This window comes from Vidua chalybeata, chromosome 2, assembly GCF_026979565.1.
Source record: "Vidua chalybeata isolate OUT-0048 chromosome 2, bVidCha1 merged haplotype, whole genome shotgun sequence".
Taxonomy (NCBI): Eukaryota; Metazoa; Chordata; class Aves; order Passeriformes; family Viduidae; genus Vidua; species Vidua chalybeata.
The window spans coordinates 13,486,409-13,511,160 of NC_071531.1; the positions used below are offsets into that span (position 1 = coordinate 13,486,409).

Consider the following 24,752-nt stretch of genomic DNA (forward strand, 5'->3'; position numbering starts at 1 on the left):
TTGTATTCATGCATTTAAATTTGCTTCTCGATTTTCCTCAACAGAGATGTCTGTATAGTTTTGGTTTTACCTGGGCATGGCATTTGATGTTCTTCACTTGATAGGGCCAGGCTTGCATGTGTGTAAGATCTTTTTCCTACATTAAAGCCTTCTATTCTTCATTCAGAAGTTACATTTTCATGTTTGTAGATTTACTTATGGTTATATTTCAAATCCACAGGAATGTTTTCTTCGTGTTTTATCCAGATAATACCATTTCGTTTTTACTGTAATTAGTGTTGGTAAATTCCAATAAAAATTCATTTATGTTCTTCACTAAAACAGTGAATCAGAATGTTGTATTTCTGAAAATATTCTCTTTTTTTATGATCAAAATTCTTGTCTGGCAATATCTTGAATCTACCATAGTAGCCTGCAGAATTTTATCAATTTTCCTTTCTTCACAGTATTCGGACCTAAGCAACAACAAATATAATAAGTAGTGGTAATAAATACCTCTTATGTTTTCATGTTTTCATTTCTTTAAGATGTTGCAAATGTCTTGGTTATAAGTAGAGTCTTAAAATACCCTGTCAAACTGTAGACTCAGCAGCATTGTTACACAGACTTTTAAAAGTCTCCAACACTAAAAAAATCAAAATAAGTAGTTCATAACTAAATCCAGCTCTACATGCATGAGAGCATGCAGCTGTTTAAAAATTTTGAGTATTTCAACACAAGCTAAAGTGTTGTACAATAAGCACTGGAACTAAATTAGACTGGTGTTTGTGCACACTTAGGTGTTCTGGCTGGCAGGTCCCTGGTACAGAGGAGCTGCAGTTGCAGTGGCCTCCTGGCCCTCCCTGGCCTGGGAACCTCAGCCTGGGCCAGCGCGTGCCCAGCCGCTGATGGCCTGAGTCAGTCGTGAAGCAGCAGTGTGGAGTTCATGTGAGCTGAGTAATGGGCTTGCCATCAGCTCCAGCACAGCAGAATGTGCAAGCCATGGAGTTTTGGCTGCCTTTCTTGCCATTCACAGGCTGTTAGTTTGGATCTCTACTGTGTCAGCTGTCTAGTTTCATAAAATATATGGGAATTTCCTTATCTCTGAGTCTTCTGTCCTTGTGCCAGACATTGCTGTTAGGTTGTCCAACAGGATCAAAGTTCACCTTGTGACTGTGATTGCCAGGGATGACCAGGTTTCCTAGGCACGTGAGACTGAAAATCTTTGTCTTTCAAAGTATTATGGGAAATCCACCTGCACAAGTTACCAAATTATTGCATAAATTTGTTGTAATTTTGTACTATGTTATGGTTAGCAGCTTTTTTAATTATGACAGAGAGACAGTTCTTTTCCAGCTGATCTTGAAAAGAGAGCTAGCTACATTTAATGCAGCAATACTTGTAATCATCAAATTATAATAAACTACTAAATGGAGTATAAATATGGTGTAAAATATAAGCTCTTTATACTGAACATCTGTGTAGTATATAAACTGCTAGAAATCTTAATAGATTTTGTTTTGTTCTGAGCTTTGCAGTTCATCTTCAACATACAAACGTAGGGTTTTTTTAATGGAATACAGTTTCACATATGCTTAGGTAATTGTAGTAAATGTTGGGGTGATTCTAAACCCTCAACAGGGTAGTTTAGCATTTATTACGTGAAGATGCCCATTGCTCGTTGCAGTTCCTCTTTGCTCAGTGCCAGGGTGCCATTAATGCTGTCAGTTGCTGATGTGGTTAATGACCAAAGGTTGGGATGTTGTACCATTTTCCTGTTCAGTAACAAACAGGCACATGTGTATTGGATGTTAACCTTTGTTAGAAGCTGCTTAGGCTCTTTAATGATGCCTTGTGCATATATAGAAAATGATTGATTGTGATTTCTAGTACATTCAGTATGTTAACTGGGAACCAGAAGTGCTGATTAAGGTGGGAAACATTTTTCACAATTATGTTGTGTGTTCTTATTAAACTAGTTTAATATTAATTTATAACTTGTGACTTGGATCATGTAGCAGCTATGAATGAATTGTATAGCAGTTAGAAGTCATCTTCATCATAATTATGTCCTGTATAATTAAACTTTGCTCATAATGGTTGTCTCAGAGCTGTGTGAATTTTTATTATGCATTGTTTATGTAGTAAGCACAGTGTTAGGTGTTCTCTGCTTAGGCTGTTCATGCCCTGAAGACCTACTTACACAATTACACCTTTGTTTTTAACATCTTGTTTGCTGATATTCACAGCTGTCACTGTACTCCTCCCCAGCTCGTGAGACTAAATATGTGGAGAATCCCAAAACCGAATTGGAAGAGGGGGTTTCCCGTTTACGGCATGTTATGGAGCCATATACAGCCTGGTGTCAGGTATAATGGTTTGTATTGCAGCTGGTGATGGATCAGGGATAAAGTTCCAGCTGGGATTGTGGTTTGTTTTTTCTGAGTTGGAATTAACAGGTAGCAGCAAAGTAAAAGTTGATAGCTGTAGCAGCATTTTTTAAAAATGTGGCATCACTGAAAGTTTTCTGCATTGCATAAAATTTTCCACAGTTCACTTCATAATGTTTGCCCCTTTCTCACACAGAACCAGTTGTGTCTTTATACTAATTTGCTGAACTAAACCCTAGGTTTAGGGGTTCTTCCAAAAGAATTAAAATTAACTAATTAAAATTCACGCTGTGTGGGTTTTTTTACATCACTCTTGCCAGTGAGGAGATGAAAGTTCTAAAGATATCCCCATATAGTATCCTAGTAGAATTGTTTTCTGAAGTGAACTTTAGACTTAAATGTGCCTAGGGATATCTGGATTTGTCACTTGTTCTGTGGCTGAGGAAGATAGGAGTGTGGTATTTGCAGATTTCATGCTTGAGGAGGCCTTAAATTATCAAGCAGTGTGTTTCGGAGCAGCAAAACCAAGTTGCCCTCACTGCAACTGTGACAAAACACAATTTAGCAAAAAATAAATCAGTATTTGCTGAACTGGAATGTTGAGGAAAGGAATGCAGCTCTCTGGAAGAGAGAAAATCCCAGGCCACTAAGTACTGGTAAACCTAATCCCCAGACCTTGCCCCAAAACTTTCTCATATATATTTTGTTAGGTAGTATGTTTAGAGTAAATAGTCATTAAATACAAAAATAGGCTCTGTAGTGGAGAGGAAAACCAAGATTTTTGTGATCAAGGCCTAAATTGTTGGTATTAGATTGCAAAGCCCCAGGATAGCTTTTTGGCTCTTTCCTGCCCAGGAAATGTTGAGGCTTACTCTTGATGTGGAGGAATCCTTGCCCTCTGGTTGTCTCTTGGCAGCTGCAGGTGATTCTCTGCTTTGCCCTCTGCCTGTTGTGAATCCCCTTGAGCTGCTAGCTGTGTGCCCAGCTCTCCACTGAAGGCCAAGCTGTTCAGATCAGGTGTCCTTTCTGCCTGGAAATTCTGTGTGGTGCTGCCTTTAACAGGACTGAAACATTTTTTCAGAGTTACTCAGTCTGGTGTTTCAAGTGCCCCCAGAAGGACCACTGGCTGCAGCTTGGGAGGGGAAGGGGTTTTCCATGGGACAGTCAGAGCTCATGAGCCTCCTGAGCACATGGATTTTGCTTGGTTGCCTGTGGTACCCCTAACTGGGGAGTGAAATTGGAGAGGAGGTTGGTTAGGCTTTAACCTTACTTGATGTCTCACTGACCTATTGTCATCCTATTTGTTTTATTTTTTTTGGCTGTCTGGTGATCATTGACATAAGATGTGTTCTTCTGCTCACACACAAGAAGCCATTTCCTGGCAGTGGTTTACTGACTCATTTTATGAAGCAGGCATGTAAACTTTATGGGTTTGGGGCAATATTACTTAACTGTAGTCAGAGGTAGCTTTGGTTTTATGCCCCCTGCCCATCCATGTTATGTTGAAGAAAATAGTGTTTAGATGTGTTTCAGCTGTCTTTAAAATCAAACAGATAACCCAGGATAATCAGAATGAAATTGATTATGTTTGTATATCCATTTTACTTCTCCAAAATTACTTAACTGCAGTGGAAATGCAGCTCAAAACTCAGATGTAGAAAGGAGCCAGTTATATTTCAGTTGTGACAGAAGATCAGACTTCATCTCTGGGGTCTTTACAGCAAGTTCTTCTTAAATTGGCTTTTAATAAGACCAATGTCCATTTAAAGTTATGTTGTGTATCACATGCTAACACTTTTTTATTTTCACACTGGGTGGGTTTTTTTACATCACTCTTGCCAGTGAAGAGATGAAAGTTCTAAAGATATTCCCATATAGTATCCTAATCAAATGCTTTCATTACTGCACAAATGCAGCTCAGGTGGAATTGTAAGACTATTCTCTGCTTTAGCTTTGGCCATATATGTTTATGAATTTGTTCCCTAATTTATACATAGCCTTGCACTGTTCCTCTGAAGCATTATTAGTGCAAATAACAATTAGCAGGGTTCGTTTAACTGAGATTTTTTTTTCCTATTTAGATAAAAGGCAGTCTGCATTCTTTTATTTCCTGAATATTCTCAGTCTGAAAAAAAAATGTAGAACTGGTCTGTGGGGCTGTTAATGCAGTGTCTTTGATTTACTTTGGATATCTATGGACATCTAATTTTCCAAGTCACTTCAAAATGCAGTCTTGTTAGCCTAAGACAGTCTCCTGGAAAGTGGAATTTATCACCTTGCAGAATGAGTCCCTTACCCCTATGGAGTGTGAGGAAAGAATTTACTGCAATGTTATACTTCTTTTCTTTGCATCACCTCAAGTATTTTTGCAATACCTGCATACACTGAGAAACCCAAGATAGTTCTGAGTTTCAGTTGCCTGATCTCAATAAAATACTGAGATTGACGTCTGTGTTTTGAAGTATTTTATTTTATCTCTGTCCAAAGAGTCTTTTGAGAAAAATCTGTAAGTTATGCTAAATGTAACATTGAGCAAGCATAGCCCTATAAGTGAAGGGTGGAAGTGGGAATAAAAGTAAGTTATTTTAGGGACCCATCACTTTTTTTTCCTCCGTTCTTTGTCAGCTCAGTTACAGTCTATAGTTAATACTTTACTTCCTTGGTATCTATTTACCCTTGTTCTCTTTTTTTTTTCAGGATCTTTATGCCAAAGCTATGCCCAAGTTAGAAAAAGCTGTTGAGCATGGTAGAGGTAAATCAGCTTAGTTTTCTTAACTAGCAATTTAAAATGCAGGACTGTACTGTATCTTCAGTTTACGTGGAAATCCATTAAGCATCATTGTATGTATAATTTCTAATGCATTTAAGACTAATTTATTTCCACTGTGTATCTGTTTGAATTTTCTTTGTGGGTCGCTTATGACATTACATTTCTAAGCAATTAAAATCTGAGACCAGCATTTATGTTTATCAATGTCACTAAAAATTAGTTATGCAGGAAGAGAAGGGGAACCCCTCACAATTTATTCCCAGCCAGCAGTATTTGCTTGACCCAGCCTCCAGCAGTATTTGCTTGATCCAGCTTAGTAGCTGAAATCTCCTGTAAAGTTTATTACTTGTTGCAAGCATTAGGTCTTTTGTTTGTAATGCTTCCATGGGCCTCCTAAGAATTTTGAATTAATCCAAAATAATTTTAGTTTGTTGTTATTCTGGGGAGCATCCTTTCATACTTGAGCTTACCAGGACTGAGCATGGATTCTATGTAGAGCTCATTTCAGATACTGCACCTCTTTTCTTTAAACTTAGCAGTTTCAGTCTTTTGAACTTGTTAGCATGGAAGATTTTCCATAGTTTTCCACTCCCCCACCAGACTCCCATCTTAGAGTGCACTTTGTTTTACCTTTGTCTTTCCATTGTTCTGTGATTTGGTTTTTGTACAGTATTTTACTGAAACTAGTTATTGTAAAATTCCATTTTGCAAAGGTTTTTATCACTAATTTGAAAAAGATATGATTGAGATGCAAAGAGCAAAACAAAACAGATGGCCCAGGAGCAAAGGAAAGCTCCTATAAAAATTGGTGAATACAGTACAATACTCAGTTTCATTCATGTGTCACTAGAGAAGATCTCAAAGGCTTTGAATTTTTTGCCAGCATATCTAAAATGCTTATGATAGTTAAATGTGTTTTGATAACTCTTTGTGTTTTTTAACAATTGCCAGCATGTATTGATGATTCCTTATCACAAAACAACTTTCACATTACATTAAAGCACTTTGTTCTGGCTTCTTTTCAGAGGGCTATGAATTTCTCCAAAAACCGCCTGCTGGATTTTATCCCAGACTTGGTGTGATAAGTTTTGCTGGAATTATTGGATTGTTTCTTGCTAGAGGTAAATGGGAACCATTTGAAATGGTTACGTTATGATTTTGGATAAGTAATTTTTTCTGGGTTTTAGGGTACTAATTTTTAGTTGTGACAAGGAGAATTAACTGTTACAAGCATGTTTCTACACTGTTCCTTATAAAGAAACTTCATGGAAAAGGTGTTTAATAATCAACAATTTTTGTTTTTGTCATTGCAGTATTTGTTACCAAAATATAATCTTTCATATTTCCCAGTAGTATTTTAGTACAACAAAAATGGCAAAGGACTGATTTGGTATCTTTTAAAGCCTAAAAATATTTTTAATTACTGAAGTCATTGATCACATATCTTACTGTAGAAAACAACAGAGGTATGAATTATGTTTAAATACAGATGTTCCTGAACTATGATATGTGTCCAATTAGGGATATATTTGAGTTTTTTCAAAGTATTGTGTGTTGATGTGCAGAGATGCTGCAGATAGTGATTCAGCAAATAGACTTGAGAACTCTGGGAGTACTGTAAATACCTACACATTTTGCAGTACAGGAAAATGATACAGTTAATTTCATCATACTGGAAAAATGTTTGTGCTTTCATAAATAGAAGCATTAGTCTAAGAAATGTTAAGTGTGAAGAAGTATTTTGTGCTTATGTTGAGATATTCTTAATGCAGTGAAATGTAGGTAACAGAACTTTAAAGCTGTAGAATTTAAATACCAGTGAGGACATGGTTTGAACAAAAATAAACCTTTGTGGGGCTGGAATGTTTTGAATGTTTTGAACAATGTTTTGAAGTGAGAGCTTGGCTGTGTAGAAATTAGAAGTGCACCTCAAAATACTTAATTTTCCCGTGAAGCTGGTGAAAGCAGTACTTCACTTTTTTTCTTAGTGTATTTTTTTCTAATGAAATGAAGGTAACTTTCCTTTTTGAAGTTCTTTTTCTTTGTATTCCTGCTTCTCATGTAGCGTGAAGATGAATGAGATCAGCTTTCATCATTTATGACTGTAGCAAAGTGAGGGGAGAGGGGGGAGTGCAGTCTTGGGACTGGAATTGAAAGATTAGAGGATCCTAAGTTTAATGAAAATACCTCATACTAAAAATGTTACATTTGTGAATCTTTTAGGATGGGAGCCATAATTTTAAAACTTTTTTTTTTCTGGTAATTGTTTAAAATACGACTGTTATTTCCAGAATGTATTCAAACCACAGAAGGAAGTGCCCCTTAATTTTGATGCTACCGAAAGTCCTCTTTATTTTATTCTTCCTTCCCTTGGTCTTTGGGGAGAAATTGCCCTCTTGGAAGGTGCAGATAAAATCCTCCAGGTCTAATAATGACACTTAAATATGCGCAGCTGCTCACTAAGTAGAGAATATGGTATTCAAAGTTTAATCATGTGGGTATTGTGCAGTCATCCAGCTTGGTTTAAAATGCCATTAGAGATAATTAGTTTTAACTCATGTTGCAGATGGAGTGATGCACTTCACTTGTAAGAGAGCAGCAGCAATGTGTTTATTGATATAAAGCAATGATTTGAAAGGATTTGATGGCAAGGTACACTTGATCAGTTACTGCACAGGGGACAGGGTCAGACAGACCTGTCTGGGGAGGATCTTCCTCTTGAGTCACAGGATTCAGAGACAACCTCCTTCCTTTCTAGACTTCTACTCAGAGGAGCCTAGATGTGTCCAGTCCTAGTCCCAGACTTGGTCAGCAGTTTATGTCCAAAGGATTTTATGTGCAGAATCAATCTAAGGTATGATCTTAGTGAAGCTTACAAAGTTTAGCAAACTATTAGGGGGGCCCCTGCTGATCAGAGTGATGATATTTCTTAAGGAACTGGTAGGATAAAAGAGAAAATACACTAAAATGTATTTAAGAAAATTATTTATAAATAAAATGTTAGGGCCGTTCAGCTGACTTGGCTAACATATCCTCTAACACTGGTTTGCGGGTTTTGATTTTTTTGTTACAAAACAGGCTCAAAAATAAAGAAGTTGGTGTATCCTGCAGCTCTCATGGGTATCGGTACCTCCATGTATTACCCTCAGCAAGCGGTTGCTATTGCAAAGGTCAGTGATGATACCTTTCTTTGCAGAAGTGTCTTTTACTTTGATTGTTGCCTCCTAGGTTCAGGTTAACTAGTCATCCATGTTTAAAAGCCACGTCAGTGGCAATTAACAAAATTATGGTTATTTTGTCAAAGCAAATGCAGTCTAGGCTGAAAGATAATCAGACTTGTTCCTTTCAGTGACATTTTATTTCTAACATCTGCAGTAGTGTCTTCAGTTAGAGGAATGTAATTTCCTTTCAAAATTTCTAACCTCATGTAACACTAAATTAACATAAATATGCTAAGTGAGTACAGTTTGTGTGTTTACTTAAAATACTAAGGAAACATAAAATATCTTGTGAGCAAATGAAAACAGTGTTTGAAAGAAAAGAAAGGAGTTTCTATAGACAAGTCTCGTAACATTTTGAGATAAATGTTATTGACATTTTCTGCTTTTTTTTTTTTTTTTTTTTTTTTTTTTTTTTTTTTTTTTTTTTGTTGGGGCTTTAAGAAAGATAGCATGCACATTCTGGAACAGGGTAAGAATTCTGCTGCAAACTTACTGGATGCCTTCCCTATTTATGGATTTGTTGTTTCAGATATGCAAGAAACATGTTAACTTGCATTTGCTTAAATGAGTTTTTTGTGAGAGAAAGAACTGAAGAGACCACAGAATTGCTTACAGCCCTTACTGATGTTAGATCATGTGCCTTGCTGTCCACACTTAGTACTGGCAGATGCCTTAGTTCTCCACCACACTGTGTTTCATATCCAGCTTTTGACCACTCACAGTGCACATGCTTGTATCTTTCAGAAATTCTTTATATTTCAGCCTTTGGTAAATTTTCTGTCTAGTTACTGGCCACTTGTGAATAACCCTGAGATGTCAGAATGGTAATATGATATTCTTAGGAACATATGATGTTCTTTGAAAACTGAAGGCCATTGACTTAGGGAGAGTCAAAATTGCTGAGTTTGAACTCTGCCAGCATGGTGGTACTCTGATCTCTGATGGAATCTTTTTTTACTGCTTCCAGGATTCAGATGCTCTAAATACAGATAATTCTGTTGGCTTATTCTCAGAGAGTGAAAATTATGCAAGTGGCAGGAAAGAAAAAAAAACCCATCAAAATTTAAGAAGCTTAGACATTTCTGTTGGAAACTGTGTATTAAAATTCTACTTGCCTTCTGAACAGTGAAGTGGGAAGCGATTGAACACTGTTCAAACTGATGTTACTGTTTTTAAAGAAGCTCAGTTCAGGCTTAACTATGGATTTGGTGCTAACAGCTTCACAATGCTTAGTTTATTTTATGAGAACTTTGAAGTGCATGGTTGCTCTTTGATTAATTCACAGTTCTTAGTTTGACTGTAATGAAAAATCTGGTAGGAGGTTGGAATGGGTTTAGCCTTGTTGACTTGGTCAGGACAGTAGACATATGAATTTGGAAACTTCTGTGGGGAGAATAATATCCTGCATTCTGTTTTGGTTCCTCTAATCTGTCTTGTGCTTTCTTTTCTTAAAAAAGCAAAGTTTTAAGCATATAATATCTTACCATCCATAATTTTTAGGCTTTAATCTGAAATTGAAAACACTTTCATCTCCATTAATTATTTGAAAGGCTTATATTCTTAAGCCTTTCAAAAAATGTAGGTAAACCTAGAAAGGAATCCCTGCAGTAAAAAGCTCACTTGCCAAGTTAGAAATAGAATAGAAAATATTCTGTAACATAAATTTAAATTATTTTTTATATATTATGTTCTTATTTTTCTTCCACACTTAAGTATCTCATCACTGCTTTTTATTTTACAGTTGTATAATTCCTTTCACTGGATATTGTGTTATTTTTGTTTTTTTTTAATTTGTGGTTTTTTTGTTTCTGTTCCACTTTTATTTAAGACTTCCTAACAGAGAGTTGGAAATAAACACAGCAAAATGGTTTTGTAATTGTGGTCCAACACTTAATTCATCTAAAGTAAATTTTTTTCTTTAATTAAGATGTATGAATTCCTAAGTGAGGTTGTAGCAACAGAGTTCATTATTGGTAACAGGTAGTTTTCAGTCACTAATCATCTAACTGAAGATGGAAGAAATTCATAGACTATTTTTCCCCTGCTTTAGTATATAATATAATAAATAATAGATTACAAATTCTAATAAATCACAAATTTGTAAGGGATTTATTTCTTCACTGCCAGTATTACTATACTTTTAATAACTTTGAACAAAATGTCAGGCTGTATATGTGGTAGGGGAACTAAATTTAATACTAAAGCTTATTTTATTCTGGTGGAACCCTACTTAGTGTTTTGAAATGGTATTGCTTTTTAGATAATCATAATATGTTCAAAATACTTTGTATTAACTGTGGCTTATATTCCAGCTGGAAAGAACTTTCTATTTTGCAGTTATTTAAATCACTTTGTCATTGGAATTAAATTTTGTCTTTTGTTATTAGAACCTTTCAAATTTACTAAAGTGCTGTGTGTTATGCTTTCATTCTTCTTGAAAGAAAGAAAAGCTTCCCAATAGAGTTTTGTTTCTTTGATAGCAAACCACATTATTTCTGTGTGTTTTGAGCCTGTACCTTGTTCCTTGCTGGGTTCAGTCTATAAGGCATAAACAGCTGTGCTGGCTACAGCTGAGAGCAGGACATGATTCCAGGGGCTGTGAGCTGGAAAGCAGGACCTGGGGTCACTTGTTCCATGTTCACTGCTGAATGCTCATGAAATGGCACTTTGTAAATGTAGAAAACCCACTGGGTTCTCAGTTTATAGTTTCTCAGCATGAAAGGTAGATAAAGAATTGCTAATCAAAATTCTGAATGTGTGTGATATTTTGTAACATCCAGTGTAGTCAGTAATGCATGCTCATGGTGCTATGTGGCACAGTAGGCCTAGCACAGTGGTCACTGGTGCTACCCCAGAAGTGCCCAGTGTGGGTGTTGGTGGCCCATGGCCTCCTCAAACTTTCAGAATCCCTGCTGAGAACCACTCAATCTGACTTTTGAATTTGTTTGTTCAAACTTTAGCATACAAACCCACTTACAGTGCTGCATTCAACAGCACTGGTATTTTAGCACGTTAATCTTGTAGCTTGCACTTCCAGTCTGCCTAGAACTGTATTTTTCAACTGTGGAAGTGTCTGTGGGTCCTGGCTCTTGGGAGGTTTGTGCACTGGTGAAACATTGGTTGGTCTTGGCAGACTAAACTGTCTGGGTTGCTGTGCCTTGTGATGTAGCTACTTAATCCAGCAACGTGAATGACCAGTTTCTCATCTCATGCAATTCATAAATCACTTGGTCATATGACTCCTTATATGACTATAAAAATATTTTTAAATCTGTACTGTTAGGCATTTAGTGTAGCTTTAAATATTTTAATGGAGTATTTGTAAGCAGAAACAATAATATAGCTTAAGGACAATTGTTTTTTCTCATTTTATGTTGGTAGCTGTGTCTTCAGTAATATTACAGACAAAACCAGCACTTTGTTTATTGTGATTGTTTTTCAGTCCTGGTAGGTTTGTGCTGTTTGCACAAGGGACCACCATCTTTTCAGAGGAGCCACCTAGTTTGTTGAAGCGCTAGATGATAGAGAATGAGCACTTCTGATTCTGAAAAACAAAATAACTGTCTATACCTGTAATATTTAAATTGGGCAGTTTTGGAGATTTAACTGGTTCACTTGATGTGCTTTTTTCTGATTACTCTTATCACTTTCAGCTATAGAGAAAACTGAATGCATCCAATGGACTTGCTTAAACCAAAGATACTGTGACAAAAAGGATACTTTGTATTTAAGACAGCCTACATTTTGGATTTAGTTGTGACCTGGAAGTGTAGTTGCTGATTGGGGTTTGTTTTCTTTTAATTCTAGTTATTCAATAGCCTCTTTTGTAAGGTAGCAAGCACATGGTATGTGTCCAGAAGCACATCCTTGTACCATTGTGTAGTAACTGGTATAATTAGTCTTGCTGATTACAGATCAGACAAGCAAGGGGAAGTGGCTCTTCACACCATGTGTACTCTGTGCCCAGCAGTAGAACCACTTGGCACAGGAATGCTAAAAATTTGCACTTCCCCTTGAACTCCAAGCAAAAAGTTCATAGAAGGGAAATTCCTTGGGCCTCTTTACAAGCATAAAAATCACCTCTGGCTCAGGAAATCTCTGAACAGTGAATTGATGGAGACTGGAAGAAACTGAAAAATGTAGTTCAGAAGCTTTTTCAGAAACATCAGAAAATTGTTTGAGAAACATTTATGCTTGCCCTGTTCTCAGAGTTTGTGTTTTGTGACTTTGCCTGCTGTAGAAGATAGGGAAATACCTTCTTAGTTCTTGATTTCATAAGTTTTTTTTAGTTTAATAGCTGTTTAGTTGGACAAATTGCCCTTTTTGCTGTTCTTCTTCCAGAAACAGATAGTGATATGAAAGTCAGTAGAGACCTGAGCCTGGCTATAAAAACCTAACACTCTTTAGTTTTAAAGGATGCTATAAATACTACAATTCCATGTCACATAAGGGACAAGGCATACTGTTTTATTAGACTTAGGGCCTTTCCCTGTAATAAAATACTTGTAGGTGTAATATAGCAAACACGGTCTTTCCTAGCTGTGTTCTGTTTTGGGAGTTGACAGCTGGTTGTACATAACATTCATCTATCAGCAAGTTCTAAAAATCAAGTAAGAAGAAAATCTAAAATTGCAAAATAGTGACAACCCTCAGTAGGGTCTTTGAAATGGGTATGGTCAAATTAAGAAATAGTTTGCGTATGTTAATTATGTTGAATGTCAAATACTAAGAAAATCGAGATTGTTTCCACACAGAATCATTCCACTCCTGTTTGTACAGATGTATATTCAGGTAGTCTTCAGATATGTTTTTGGCATATTATTTTTTGTTATTCCTCATGGGACATTATTTTCCAAGAGGTTTATTAATTGTGTACATTGTGAGCTTGAGCAGGAAGAGTTAAACATCTTGTGTAATGAGACTTTTTCCATTTAAATAAGAAGCAAGGCAGTATTCCTCAGATTATTACGTTCATGCTTTCTAAAAACTTTTGTTTCAAAGGTTGCTGGCACACAGCTGTATGACTGGAGTCTTCAAGGATATATTGCTGTAGAAGCTCTTTGGAAGGATAATCCTAAGAAGAAGAAATCAGGGGAAAAAGGTGATAAGGTAAGAAGTCTGAATTTTCCACTGCCTTTTCAGAAAAAAAAATTATGAACAGTGGTTTTGTTCCACTGTGACTTGGCCTTTATTTCTAAAGAGAAATTTTTCATTCTCTCTTTCTAATCTGTGGAAAAACATGAGGCTTACTTCAAGCTAAACTTTCAGGAATGGTCTTCGGAAGTTTCCTTTAGTATAATCTGATGCAGATAAGCAAACAGAGTTCTAGGTAATACATGTACATGGCTTAGTGAAGCATAGTGAGCATAGTGTGAGAGACTGGAGAACTGAGCAAGTTGATTAAATGTGTGCCAGAGAAAGCCTGTAAGCTTTTTAGGTGTTTTTTTTTTAGCTGCTGCTTAAAGAAAGAAAAGTTCAAGTGTGTAATGTAAAGCTTCTGTGGTTTTCAATTCAATTCTAAACTCACTGTGAGTGGGAGAGAGTTGTTTTGGAGACAAAATTGCACTTGGATAGACCTTGGACCAAGTTCCCTTGGTGAGGCTGGGTGTAGGACTAGTTCCAAACAAGCTGGGTTGAAATGTTCACGTGTCCTGGCAGTTGCTGAGTCTTCTGAGAGTGAAGACTTTCCTCAGTGGATACTCATCCTGTATTGGCCCAAGTACTTCAGTAAATGAACCTGAATAATCGAAGGTTGGTTAATCGTTCTCTACCTTTCCTAAAATGTAGGCTGTCAAAAAGAAACTCAAAAAAAGAGGCAATGTTAAAATATTTCAGAAAGACAAACTGACAGCATTAGTAAAAAATAGCTGAAGTTTTTCTTTCATTGTGTCCCAGGCTTTCAAAAGAGAACACGTGGTTATTATTGGAAGGCAAAAACTTCTGACACTTTCATTTTGCTATAAGGCTTATTCAAGCACTTGCTCCCTCAGCAGAAAAACAAACAGCCTGCAGAATTGCAGCGACCACTAAGTAAACAGACTTCCTTCTCTTCCTCCTTGCAGAATCTTTAAATCACACCCCTTAGTTGCCAAAACATGTTACTTGCACAAAGGAGCAAAATGCTCCTTGATAGTGTTCTCCAAAAGTTCATCTCGTCGTTCAGATACTGTTACTGTGAACTGCTGCTGTGTGACTTGATGGATTGGACAAGGTACAAAAACCCTGTGACTCAAATGAAGAAGCAGTACTTGGTCACTTGATGAAACTGCTTGCATTTCCCAAGTTCACAGATCTCTGACCATTGAGGCAAACAACCTTACTGGTGCTTTGTCCTTGGAAGTTCCTCAAGAGAGGGTCCTGTCTCCCTGCTGTGCAGAGAAGCTAAAAAGTCACATGCTTTTGTCTAGAATGGGGACTGAGAAATTATTCTAATGGAAGAGGTTTGCCCTGAAGATTCCTTTGGCCTGGGTTGGTGAAACCCTACAAAATAGATAGTTGAGAATCTGGGTGGGAACAGATGGGTTTGGTTTAGGTTTGTTCCATATGGAAATAATCACACTGATTATTAGCGCCACCAAATCAGTATCAACTTTTCAAGCAGAAGAATTTCTGTTTAAGTTCATTTTTTACTGGAGGCTTTTACTCATACAGAAATGTCATGGAAGAAAACTTTTAACTATCATTTGCTAAAATTGGCAAAGCATTGTAGGATAGATTCTGTGACTTCTGTCTTAATTTGACAGCCTTGTGGAAGAATTTGGTTGCTTTTTTATATGTATTTCTTATTGTCATTCTAGGCAGCTAGATTCCTGAACTAGTGAAGACAGGTCTAAAACTCTTGAGTTGTTGTTGCAGCAGATGTAATCCATTTCATGAAATTATGCCAGAGCAAAAGATGTTATTTTTGTTTTTGTGACATTTACTTCAGCATTTTCCTGTTGCTACACAAAGAATTCTTGCAAATAGTCAAACAATATATGGGTGGCTCTTTTTGGTTTCTGTTAATTTGTTATGTTGCTCATAATTTGTTTGATAGTCATAGGTACCACAGCTGTGCATAACTTCATGTTTGTGCAGCAATATGTCATTAAAATAAATGTGGTATGTTAATTTTTCTGAAGGTTTTATGAAACAAAATCCTGTGCCAAATTGAGGTCATATCAACTGAATTCTGAGTTCTGCCAAGAAAGATAAATTCTGGGACCTTCTGTGCCTACATTTCAAAACACTGTGGCTGCAGCCCCTCCATAGAGCAAGTCAGTCAGATAAATGTTTTTAATATGCTGTTGAAGGATGGAGCTCTTCAGGATGTCAGGAAAAAATCTCCGTGCTAAAACTGAAGCACAAAAAAAAAAATTTCTTCTCTTAGTTCTCACTTTGTCTTGTCTCTATACCATTCAAAGACTTTTTAACAATTTTGGATTCTCTCTCTTCCAGCAACACTGAATTGGGCACCCCTTGTTTTTAGTGAAATGGCCAAATTGTGTAAAAGCAGAACAGCACTACAGCTCTAAGTACACCCTTCTTTCAGCCCTTGTTCCTTTTTTCTTGTGTTTGCTCTTTCCCACTTTGGCCCAACTAGTAATGTAATCTCACAGAAAACTAATTTCCCTCTCAGCTTCAGAGACTGAGAAACTTTTATGGCATATTGTTTGGTTTTCATTCCTGTCTGGTGTGCTGATGGATAGCACCAGTGACTTAACAATACTATTATATGATACATGCAGTTTTTAAACCCGTATGTTTTTATTACACATGCAAAATATATACATATATTTATATATAAATATATTTAGAATCTATCTTTATGTCAATCTGTAGGTATTTTATTAAGTGCTGTCTGGTTACAAAATGTCTCCAGGTGCAAAGAGGGCTCAGCTTCGGCTGATTTCCTGTACTTGCTTAGAACAAGTGTCAAGGAGATTGTGACCAGAACCTTCCTGACCTGAAAGCTCTGTTGAAAATTGTGGTGTCACTGTTTTGGCTGGGGAGCCTCACTGTCAGCATCACAGATTGTGACCATAACAAACCTTAAATTGTGTTTAAGAGAGTGTTGAAGTCACATGTATTTTGGTCATCTTTTAAAACACAACATAAGCAGTTGAGAGAACTTCTTTCTACAGAAAATGCGTGTCAGGTTTGGCTGTGGTACGTTCTGAATAGGCAGGCAAAAGTTTGGTCATCTCAACTAAAAGATAAACATCTACATCTGGCAGAAAATGCTGTTTCCTGTCACATGCCCTCCTTTTATTGTTTGGTAGTAAGAATAAAAACAGTATGAAACTTGTAAGAAATATTACTTCTTTTGGAGTGGATCCTTAGAATGGGCAGTGGGGAATTTAGATGTGCTAGAAGTGGGATGGACAGAAAGAATGTACTCTGCAAAAAGTTGCTCTCTCTAAGGGCAGCTTAGAGCAACATCTTTGAAAGTACTTCATATTTTTGTGAGAATTAAGTTCAAGGTCAACTTAATTAAAAGAGGAAGGAATTACTGATTGACTGGGGGAAGATGAATAAGGTAAGACAGTGATGTTCTCTTTATTCCAAGCAATACATTGCAAACAAAAGAGGACAGAAGGTAAAATATTAATCTGTGAGCCCAGGTGAGCCTTTGTTTTTCTTTTGGCAGCTTTTTTTTTTTTTTTCCCAGTGGCCAGACCTTCCCTCTCAAGAGTTTCCATAAGCATAAAAGATACATACCTATCTTACATACTTTTGAAGTTATAATTGCTAAGATTAATGTAAAAGGGTCTGGCCATCTGCAAGACTTCTGAGGTAGCAACAGAAACTTCTGCACCTGGCTTGGCTGTAATGGAAGGGAAAGAGGCACCCCACGTTTGAGGGTCTGACATTTAGCTGGTTTCCTTTGGGGGGTTTTTCTTTGTAGGGAAGGAAAATTTTCAGAGTAATCATGGTGGGTTTTTTGCAAAGTTTGTAGTTTAAAGTTTAGGTCTCAATGTATCTCTCTTAGATGCTGTGTGAGCTAAGTTGGGGTGGTTTTTAATCACTCATGTACTGAAACTGTACAGTCCCCTTAGTTCCAGTGTTATTTTTAGTTTCAAATAATGATTTTTTTTTTTTATCCCAAGGAATCCCTATGTATTGAACATTTGATAATTAGTGTATTATGGAGATTTCTTATGAGTCACCTTTCACTTGAAACAGAAACACAAAAATGCAAAATATTTCCTTTTCTGCTGTGGAATAGAGCTCTGATGTGTGAACTCCTCTGGCCACCCAGATTTGTTATGGAGTGGTTGTGTTGAGCCAAAAAGTAGAAAGACTGTCTTGAATATATTCCTGCTTCAGATTATGAGAGGGTACCCTGGCACAGAGGAAGTCTGTCTTCTGAATCATTGATCTAAACACATTTTTTGCTTCTGACCTGGTTTTGAGTGTGCTAGAGGACTGGCACTTTTTTCTAGAATTACGTGCCTGTGCCACAGGAATTCCTTTTCTGGCTATCTCACATTACTGCTTGAGCTGTCTCACTTAGGCTCACCATTTACACAGTGGGCATACACAGTGGATGGAGTTAAAAACTTCTTAATTGCTAATCCAGCAAATGACTTTGTGTGAGGAATGATAGTTATCAGTGGATTGGCTTGAATTAAATAACTCAGGCTTAATAGTTACACTGAAGAGCCCTGTGATGAGATCTCCTGAGCTCATAGAAACAAAGGAATTTAGCAAGACCCCTGTTCTCTTGTGTATGTCTGTATGTGTTGCTCTAGATTGTTTTCCTCTTTCAGGGCATTAAAAAAAAAAGCTTACCTAGACAATAATTACTTTTTACAAGTTAAAACAAGAAAATAGAAAAACACAGGCTTCTCTGTGAGGAGTTTATTTTTAGTTCATTTGTTCAGGATTGAGTAAACTCTGAGATGAGGCATCATTAGTCAGATTATTCATTGTAAATCTTAGTAAAATGTCATAACTTAAACGTTTCTGTACAGGCAAATTATAGAATAGATTTTTATTTTGAAATGGGTGTGGTTTGTGGATGTGATTTCCTCTACTATGAAATATCCAGGGTAGTGATCAAAACAAAATGGATTTTTGAAAGAAAGAATTACCTTTTAAAGGTCTTGCTAGGCATTTTTGGAATAAGACATTTAAGAAATATCTTCATAATTGAATCTTGATATATTGAGTCTATATCACCAGCACAGCATATGCAGGATTGCACAGACTTCGTGTTTTGTTATGTTTAATAATATGTAAATTTGATACATTCTTTGAAACATTTTGCAGTCTATTCTAGCTTCTTTTGCTACATTTTCCATCACATTTAGTATTATTGAATCACAGAAGGGTTTGGGATGGAAGAGATCTTAAAGATAATCTAGTTCCAGCCCCCTGCAGGAGCAGCTTCCACTAGATCAGGTTGCTCAGAGCCCCATCCATCCTGGCCTTGAACACTTCCAGAGATGGGACATTAACAGTTTGTCTGGACAGCCTGTTCCAGTGCCTCACCACCCTCACAGCAAAGAATTTCTTCCCAATATCTAATCTAAACCTGCCCTCTTCCAGTTTGAAGCCATTACCCCTTGTCCTGTCACTATAGGGCCTTCTGAAAAGTCCCTCTCCAGCTCTCTTGTAGCCCCCTTTAGGCACTGGAAAGCTGCTAGTAGTTTTCCCCAAGCCTGCTCTTTTCCAGGCTGAGCAATCCCAACTCTCTCAGCCTGTCTTTGTAGAAGAGGTGCTCCAGCTCTCTGATCATGTCCCTGGCCTCCACTGGACTTGCTCCAACGAGTCCACATCCTTCTGATGTCGCAGGCCCCAGAGCTGGACACAGCACTCCTGGTTCGCTCCTAAGACCTGCAGACCAAAGCAGACCTGCTGCCCACACTACTTCTGAAGCAGCCCAGGACATGGTTGGTTTCTGGGCTGCAAGGGCACATTGCCAGGTCACGTTGAGGTTTTCATCAACCAGCAACCCCAAAGCCTTCTCCCCGTGGCTGTTCCCAGTCCATTCTCTGCCCACCCTGTGTTTGTGCTTGGGATTGTTCTGACCCAGGTGCAGGACCTTGCACTTGGCCTTGCTGGACTTCATGAGGTTCACATGGGCCCACCTCTCAAGCCTGTAAAGGTCCCTCTGGATGACATCCCTTCCCTCCAGTATTGCGACCTCCACACAGCTTGGGATTGTTGGCAGACTAGCTGAGGGTGCCCTCGATCCCAGTGTCCTTGCTGCTGACAGAGGTGTCAGCGCCGGTCCCAGCACTGTCCCCTGAGGAACACCACTTGTCCCTGGCCTCACTCAGACATCAGGCTGATGACTGCAGCTCTGAGTGTGACCATCCAGCCAATTCCTTATCTGCTGAGTGGCCCTTCCATCAAATCAATGTCTCTCCAGTTCAGAGACAAGGATGTCCTGCAGGACAGTGTCAAGTGCTTTGCACAAGTCATAGATGACATCAGTCACTCTTCCCTTGTCCACCACTGCTGTAAAAGGCCACCAAATTTGTCAGGCACACTTTGCCATTAGTGAAGCCATGTTGGCTCTCACGAATCATCCTATTTACGTCATGTTGGTAAAAATAGCGTTCTAGAATAAAGAGGAAATGCCATTTAATTTCCATGTATAAAATTTAAGAACAATTGAGGGTGGGTGCCACTCTGATTATTTCACCCAAACCCCTAATCAAAGCAAAGACGGTATCAAAATTAGATTTGGTGGTTCAAGCCTTATATAGTCATGTGTTGAATATTTCCAGGGGTGGAGATCTGGAAAGTTCTCAGGAAAACCTGCTCCAATGATCAGTGGTGTAATACATTTATATTTTTTGCCTTTTGATTTAAGAGAAATTTACCATGCTCCTCTGTCCTTTTCTCCCTGTCCTTTAGATGTGAACCTCTGAGAAGGACCTGTCTCTTCCAAATACGTAAATGCCCATTAAGAAATTGTGGATAGGAATTAGGTTCCCCCTTTGTCTGGTCCTCACAAGTCTGAGCACATCCTCATCTCAGCTTGTCCTTGTATGTGCTTCAGTCCCCAAGCCATGTGTGTGGCCCTTTAAGTATTTTTCAATGAATATCTATTTAAAGCTGTAATCAAATGCATGTTTGTTACAGCATCTTGGCAAAGAGATAGACCAGACCCTGTAACAAGCTTCTCTTCATTCTTTGATTTCTGTCATTAATGTGGGGGAAAGTGTGAGAACACCCTCTAAAAGGATATGTGCTAAAAGAGACCTATTGTATAAATCCACACAGAATTCAGAGAATGCAAAATAGCAACTACTCTGTGGGTATTCATCCTCTGTTATTAATACAGGCAAAATGATTCAATTAAAGCACTTCTGTTGAAAATACTTGTTCTTTCAAAACCTTTAATTGCTTCGCTAGCTACAGGAAGACTAAAGTCTAGAAAGTGGTAGAAGATCATATTTTAGTGTATTATACTGAATTAGTCTCATGAAGCACTTGATTTTGTGAGATATTTTTGTTTCAGCTTTTGAAGAGGATTTCTGTTCTGGTAAAAACATTAATCATGAATTGCCTCAATTGAAATGTTGTGCACTTTTTTTCTTCCTCAAGGGTGATGCAGTGGGTGACAAGCCCCTGGAAGTCCATGCTGCTTCAAATAAAGAGCAAACCCAGAAGTAGAATGCTACATCACCTGGCATCAAACAGGTAAAGGATAAACACTGGTAATAGTTTGTAGTTAAGCAGCAGAACAACTGGGAAAAGCTGAACATTTTCAAGTTTGACTTGTAGTTTTCATCATAATGATTAGGAGAGTGTGGACAGTAATTTTATTTGTCCTAAAATTTGTCAAGAATATATGTAGTCCTAACACTGTCCAAGTTAAGAAATCTAAATTCTTCTTCGTTAGAGCATAACAAGTAAATATATGTCTGCTTGAAGGGTACTGAATTAATTGAGGAAAGCCTTGTAATTGGGGTGTTGGTTGGTTTTGGCCTTTTATTTTCTTTTTCGTCTTCTCATTTCTGCCTCCCATACCAAAAACCTCTTTGCCTTTTTTGTCATGTTTGTACAAGTATTAGGGTGGGGAAAGAAACCTCTTCCCTACTGATAAGTTTTCTCTAAAGATTTGTGAGTGCCAGGGTTCAGCACTGCCTTACAGCCTGTAGAAGTCCATGATGTGCCTGACCTTTCATGTTAATGCAGCTCCCAAATGAGTCCTGTTGGGAACAAAAGATGGAGAAAATGAAGGCAGCATTTTCCAGGCTCTCCAAGGCAGAAACTCGAGTTGAGATACCAGTTCTGACTTGGTCTTGGGGCTGTGTTCTAAACTTAAGCAAGTCCTATGATTAGTTTCTAGAAAAGCAAAACAGAAACATCCTCTTGACTTTTTTATGACGGTTTGGTTTTGTAGGATAAAAATTGCTCTGTATTTGAGACTTATTACAAATAATCACAACATAATTGGACATAATTTAGCACAAAATGTCAGATGTCTGCTCTGTTATCAGTTGATAAAGAGTGTCTCTTCTGAACATGTTTTCTACTTGCTTCTCTTTGCCCTGTATTATTTTTGCATCATGTTAAAAACTTATTTTTCATCAGAAAGTGATCCTGGCATTGTACGTACTCCTCGTCATTTTTGTATGCAGTATTGCATTTACCAGAATTTTTTTTCCCTTACTGCCAACTTGTGTAAATAGAGTCCAGGTGTGGCAAACTGCATCAATTTTTTTTCCATGCACCAGCATCAGTCACATATGTTTGCAGATGTGGTGGAATGCACCCATCTGCTAAGCAGGAGTGTTCCACTGCTACATGGGCAGCTTTAAAAGATAACCTAGTTTTTAATGTTGGCTCCCTTGAAGTGTTTTTAATTGCTATTGCTAATTCTCAAAACAGCAACGTGAGCTTGTTGACTGGCTGATATACTGAGTACCTTAGCTTTCCCTTTAGAGCTATGAATATAAAGTCTTTAAGAATAGTTGTTTTCCAAGTAGTTTGTAAGATAGTAATGTAAAATAAAAACTAAAAAAATAATAGGAGGATTTTTAATCTTTTTTTGTGTAAAGAATCCCAAGAGAACTGAGAGGAAGAAAAGCCTCTCTAAAATTCACTGAAATATTGTGCTTCTTGTCAACTAGGACTACTAAATGATAAAAACCCAAGAAAACAGAACTTTTGTTTGTGACACTGCACAAATACCAAGGTTCAAACAGAAATCCATAAATAGATTTTATTTTCTTTTAGAATTTCTTGCTATGAATATAATTTCTCCTAGGCCTTTATTCACTTTTTGAAATGTCAGCCTTTTGCTTCAGGCACATTTTCTTTGTTTGGGGAAGGTTTTAAGAGTGTGAAGATAAATTGCTCAGGAGCTTGAAGTACCTGAGTGCTTCTGGTTTTGAAATCTACATGCTTCACCTCATGTTGTTTCTGGAGGAGGCACATGAAGGGAACTGCTGGATTTTTGACCTAGGGCAACCAGATGGTGAAAGTTCAATTCAGTATCAAGTTCAGCTGTTCTGCGGGGGTGGCAATTTGTTACTTGTGCTTGAAATCAAATCTTGTCATTTAACTCCATACCCAAGTCCAGATGTTTTGTTGGATTTCGGTGATCCCAAAGGTTGGAGAACATTGCTATGATCTTTGAAAATACACATTTTTAAATTCTGGATGAGATCAGTCCTGAAAGCTTCACTGCATTTTCAACTGTTGGTCATATTCCTAGTTGAATGTGGTTACTAAAATAAAGACAGTCTCATTTCCTCAATGATTTGCCACAGCATGGGTCTCTGAACTGTGAATGGTCAGCCAAGGACAAAATCATATTGGGTTGAAGACAGCAACATATTTCTCTATTCCAAAAACCAGCAGCATTGCACCTCCTTTATTATTTTAGTTTGTTTGTCATCAAAAATGATATGCAAGCTTCAGCTCAAACCACCATCCCACTGTGGAAGAAAAAAGCTTTAATTGTATCCAGCTGTTGCATTTGGGAGTTGCACGGAAGTGGCAAGGTTTTGTGTTTTTTCATGAAGATGGCATATCTCATTTTCACTCTGTTCCAGATCTATATTTATGTAATTCCATTTCTTTGAGTTAATTCACCCTAGTCTTACTCCAGAGTAAGCAAGATGAAAAAACATACATTTGATGGGAATTTCTCAAAAAGAATTATTTTTGAGAAAGTTGGTTTATTATACAAGATTCCAGTTGGTGTTTGGTTTGAAGTGTTCTCTTTTGTCTTTCCATTTAGTTCAGCTATGGGAATTGAGTCCTCTAAAACAGACATGATCATTAGTGCTCTAATGTCAATAATATGAAGAGTTAAATATCTCTACTGCAAGCAAATTGGTGTTGAGAATGTTCCTCAAACAGATTTTGATCAACTTACCACATCAAAGAAAAAAAGTTTTGATTGCACTGTAAAAATGAAAAGACTGGTGATAAATTTAATTCTGCTTTCTCCCTCCTTTCCTTTCCCCCTTAATCTCTGTCCCCTTTCTTTGGTTATAGGTGAATAAAAATATAGATATGAGCAACAATTTCCCAAGAAAAAGATGAAAACCATCTGAATCCATTTTGAATGTGACTAATCTGCCTTCTGCCTCAGGACAGTCTGATGATCTGCTGCTCGGGCTTCTGGTATGGCTTCTGTGAAAGGACACTACGTGTTTTGGGTCAGTCCTGAGACTTCGTCCTCTGTTCTGCAGTGGGACTCAAGGCTGCCCATGCTTGTCCCACTGCAGGATCAACATTGCAAGTAGCAAGTCTCAAAATCCCTCAGTCTCTTTATTATTTATATATAAAATAAAATTACAATTACAGAAAATGGTCCATTTTTCTCCTCCTCCTGTCTTCTTTAAACTCACGGATGCGATGTTTGCACAATCTGAGAGATTCTCCAGGTGGTGTTGATAGTGGCTGTTTTTTTTACCAGCGAGGAAAGCTGAAAGTAGTAGGATGTTTGGCTAACATGAGCTCACAGAATTGGGAATGGGAACAATTACAATGACTCTTGTGTTTTGTCTGAGTCCCCCCCTCCTTTCTATACAAGTCCTCCGTCTCATCAGTGCCAGTGGGAGGTGTGTAATGAAGCATCTGTGAGTTCCTGTCTGGTGGATGGATGGGAATGGAGCTGTTAATGCTTGTTCTTGTTTTTGCTTGAATGCGCAGCACAATGGGAACCAGAACGTTACCGTGGTGGGAACCAGCTATAGAATAACTTGGCTGTTTCCTCATTCCCAGCCAGGGGAGGGGAGGAAAAAGTGATGTGGAGGGAAATACAAAAGGATTTCCAGTATTTTGAAATCTTTGCACAATAAAACCCTTTCATCATTTGTTGTCATTTCCATGAGTCTCTCTTTTGGGGCTTGATGCATTACAAGTTACTGTAATCCAAGTAGCTCAGAGCATTTAAAGCTGTGTTGGTGAGCCTTAAATGCTCCTTAATTAATC

At 37.7% G+C, this 24,752-nt stretch overlaps 1 protein-coding gene across 2 annotated transcripts in view; it reads left to right on the forward strand.

The window, feature by feature from the left end:
• APOO (apolipoprotein O) overlaps positions 1 to 24,131 on the forward strand; it is a 28,344-nt gene extending 4,213 nt beyond the window's left edge. The window contains exons 3-9 of one of the 2 annotated variants that reach the window (XM_053936240.1): positions 2,229 to 2,348; positions 5,067 to 5,121; positions 6,165 to 6,260; positions 8,218 to 8,309; positions 13,362 to 13,469; positions 20,904 to 20,999; positions 23,811 to 24,131. In XM_053936240.1, the coding sequence (XP_053792215.1) occupies positions 2,229 to 2,348; positions 5,067 to 5,121; positions 6,165 to 6,260; positions 8,218 to 8,309; positions 13,362 to 13,469; positions 20,904 to 20,972 (540 nt within the window). In that variant the 3' untranslated portion in view covers positions 20,973 to 20,999; positions 23,811 to 24,131. The remainder of the gene's footprint in view (positions 1 to 2,228; positions 2,349 to 5,066; positions 5,122 to 6,164; positions 6,261 to 8,217; positions 8,310 to 13,361; positions 13,470 to 20,903; positions 21,000 to 23,810) is intronic. The other variant, XM_053936241.1, reaches the window with a different exon arrangement.
• The last annotated feature ends 621 nt before the right edge of the window (positions 24,132 to 24,752 follow it).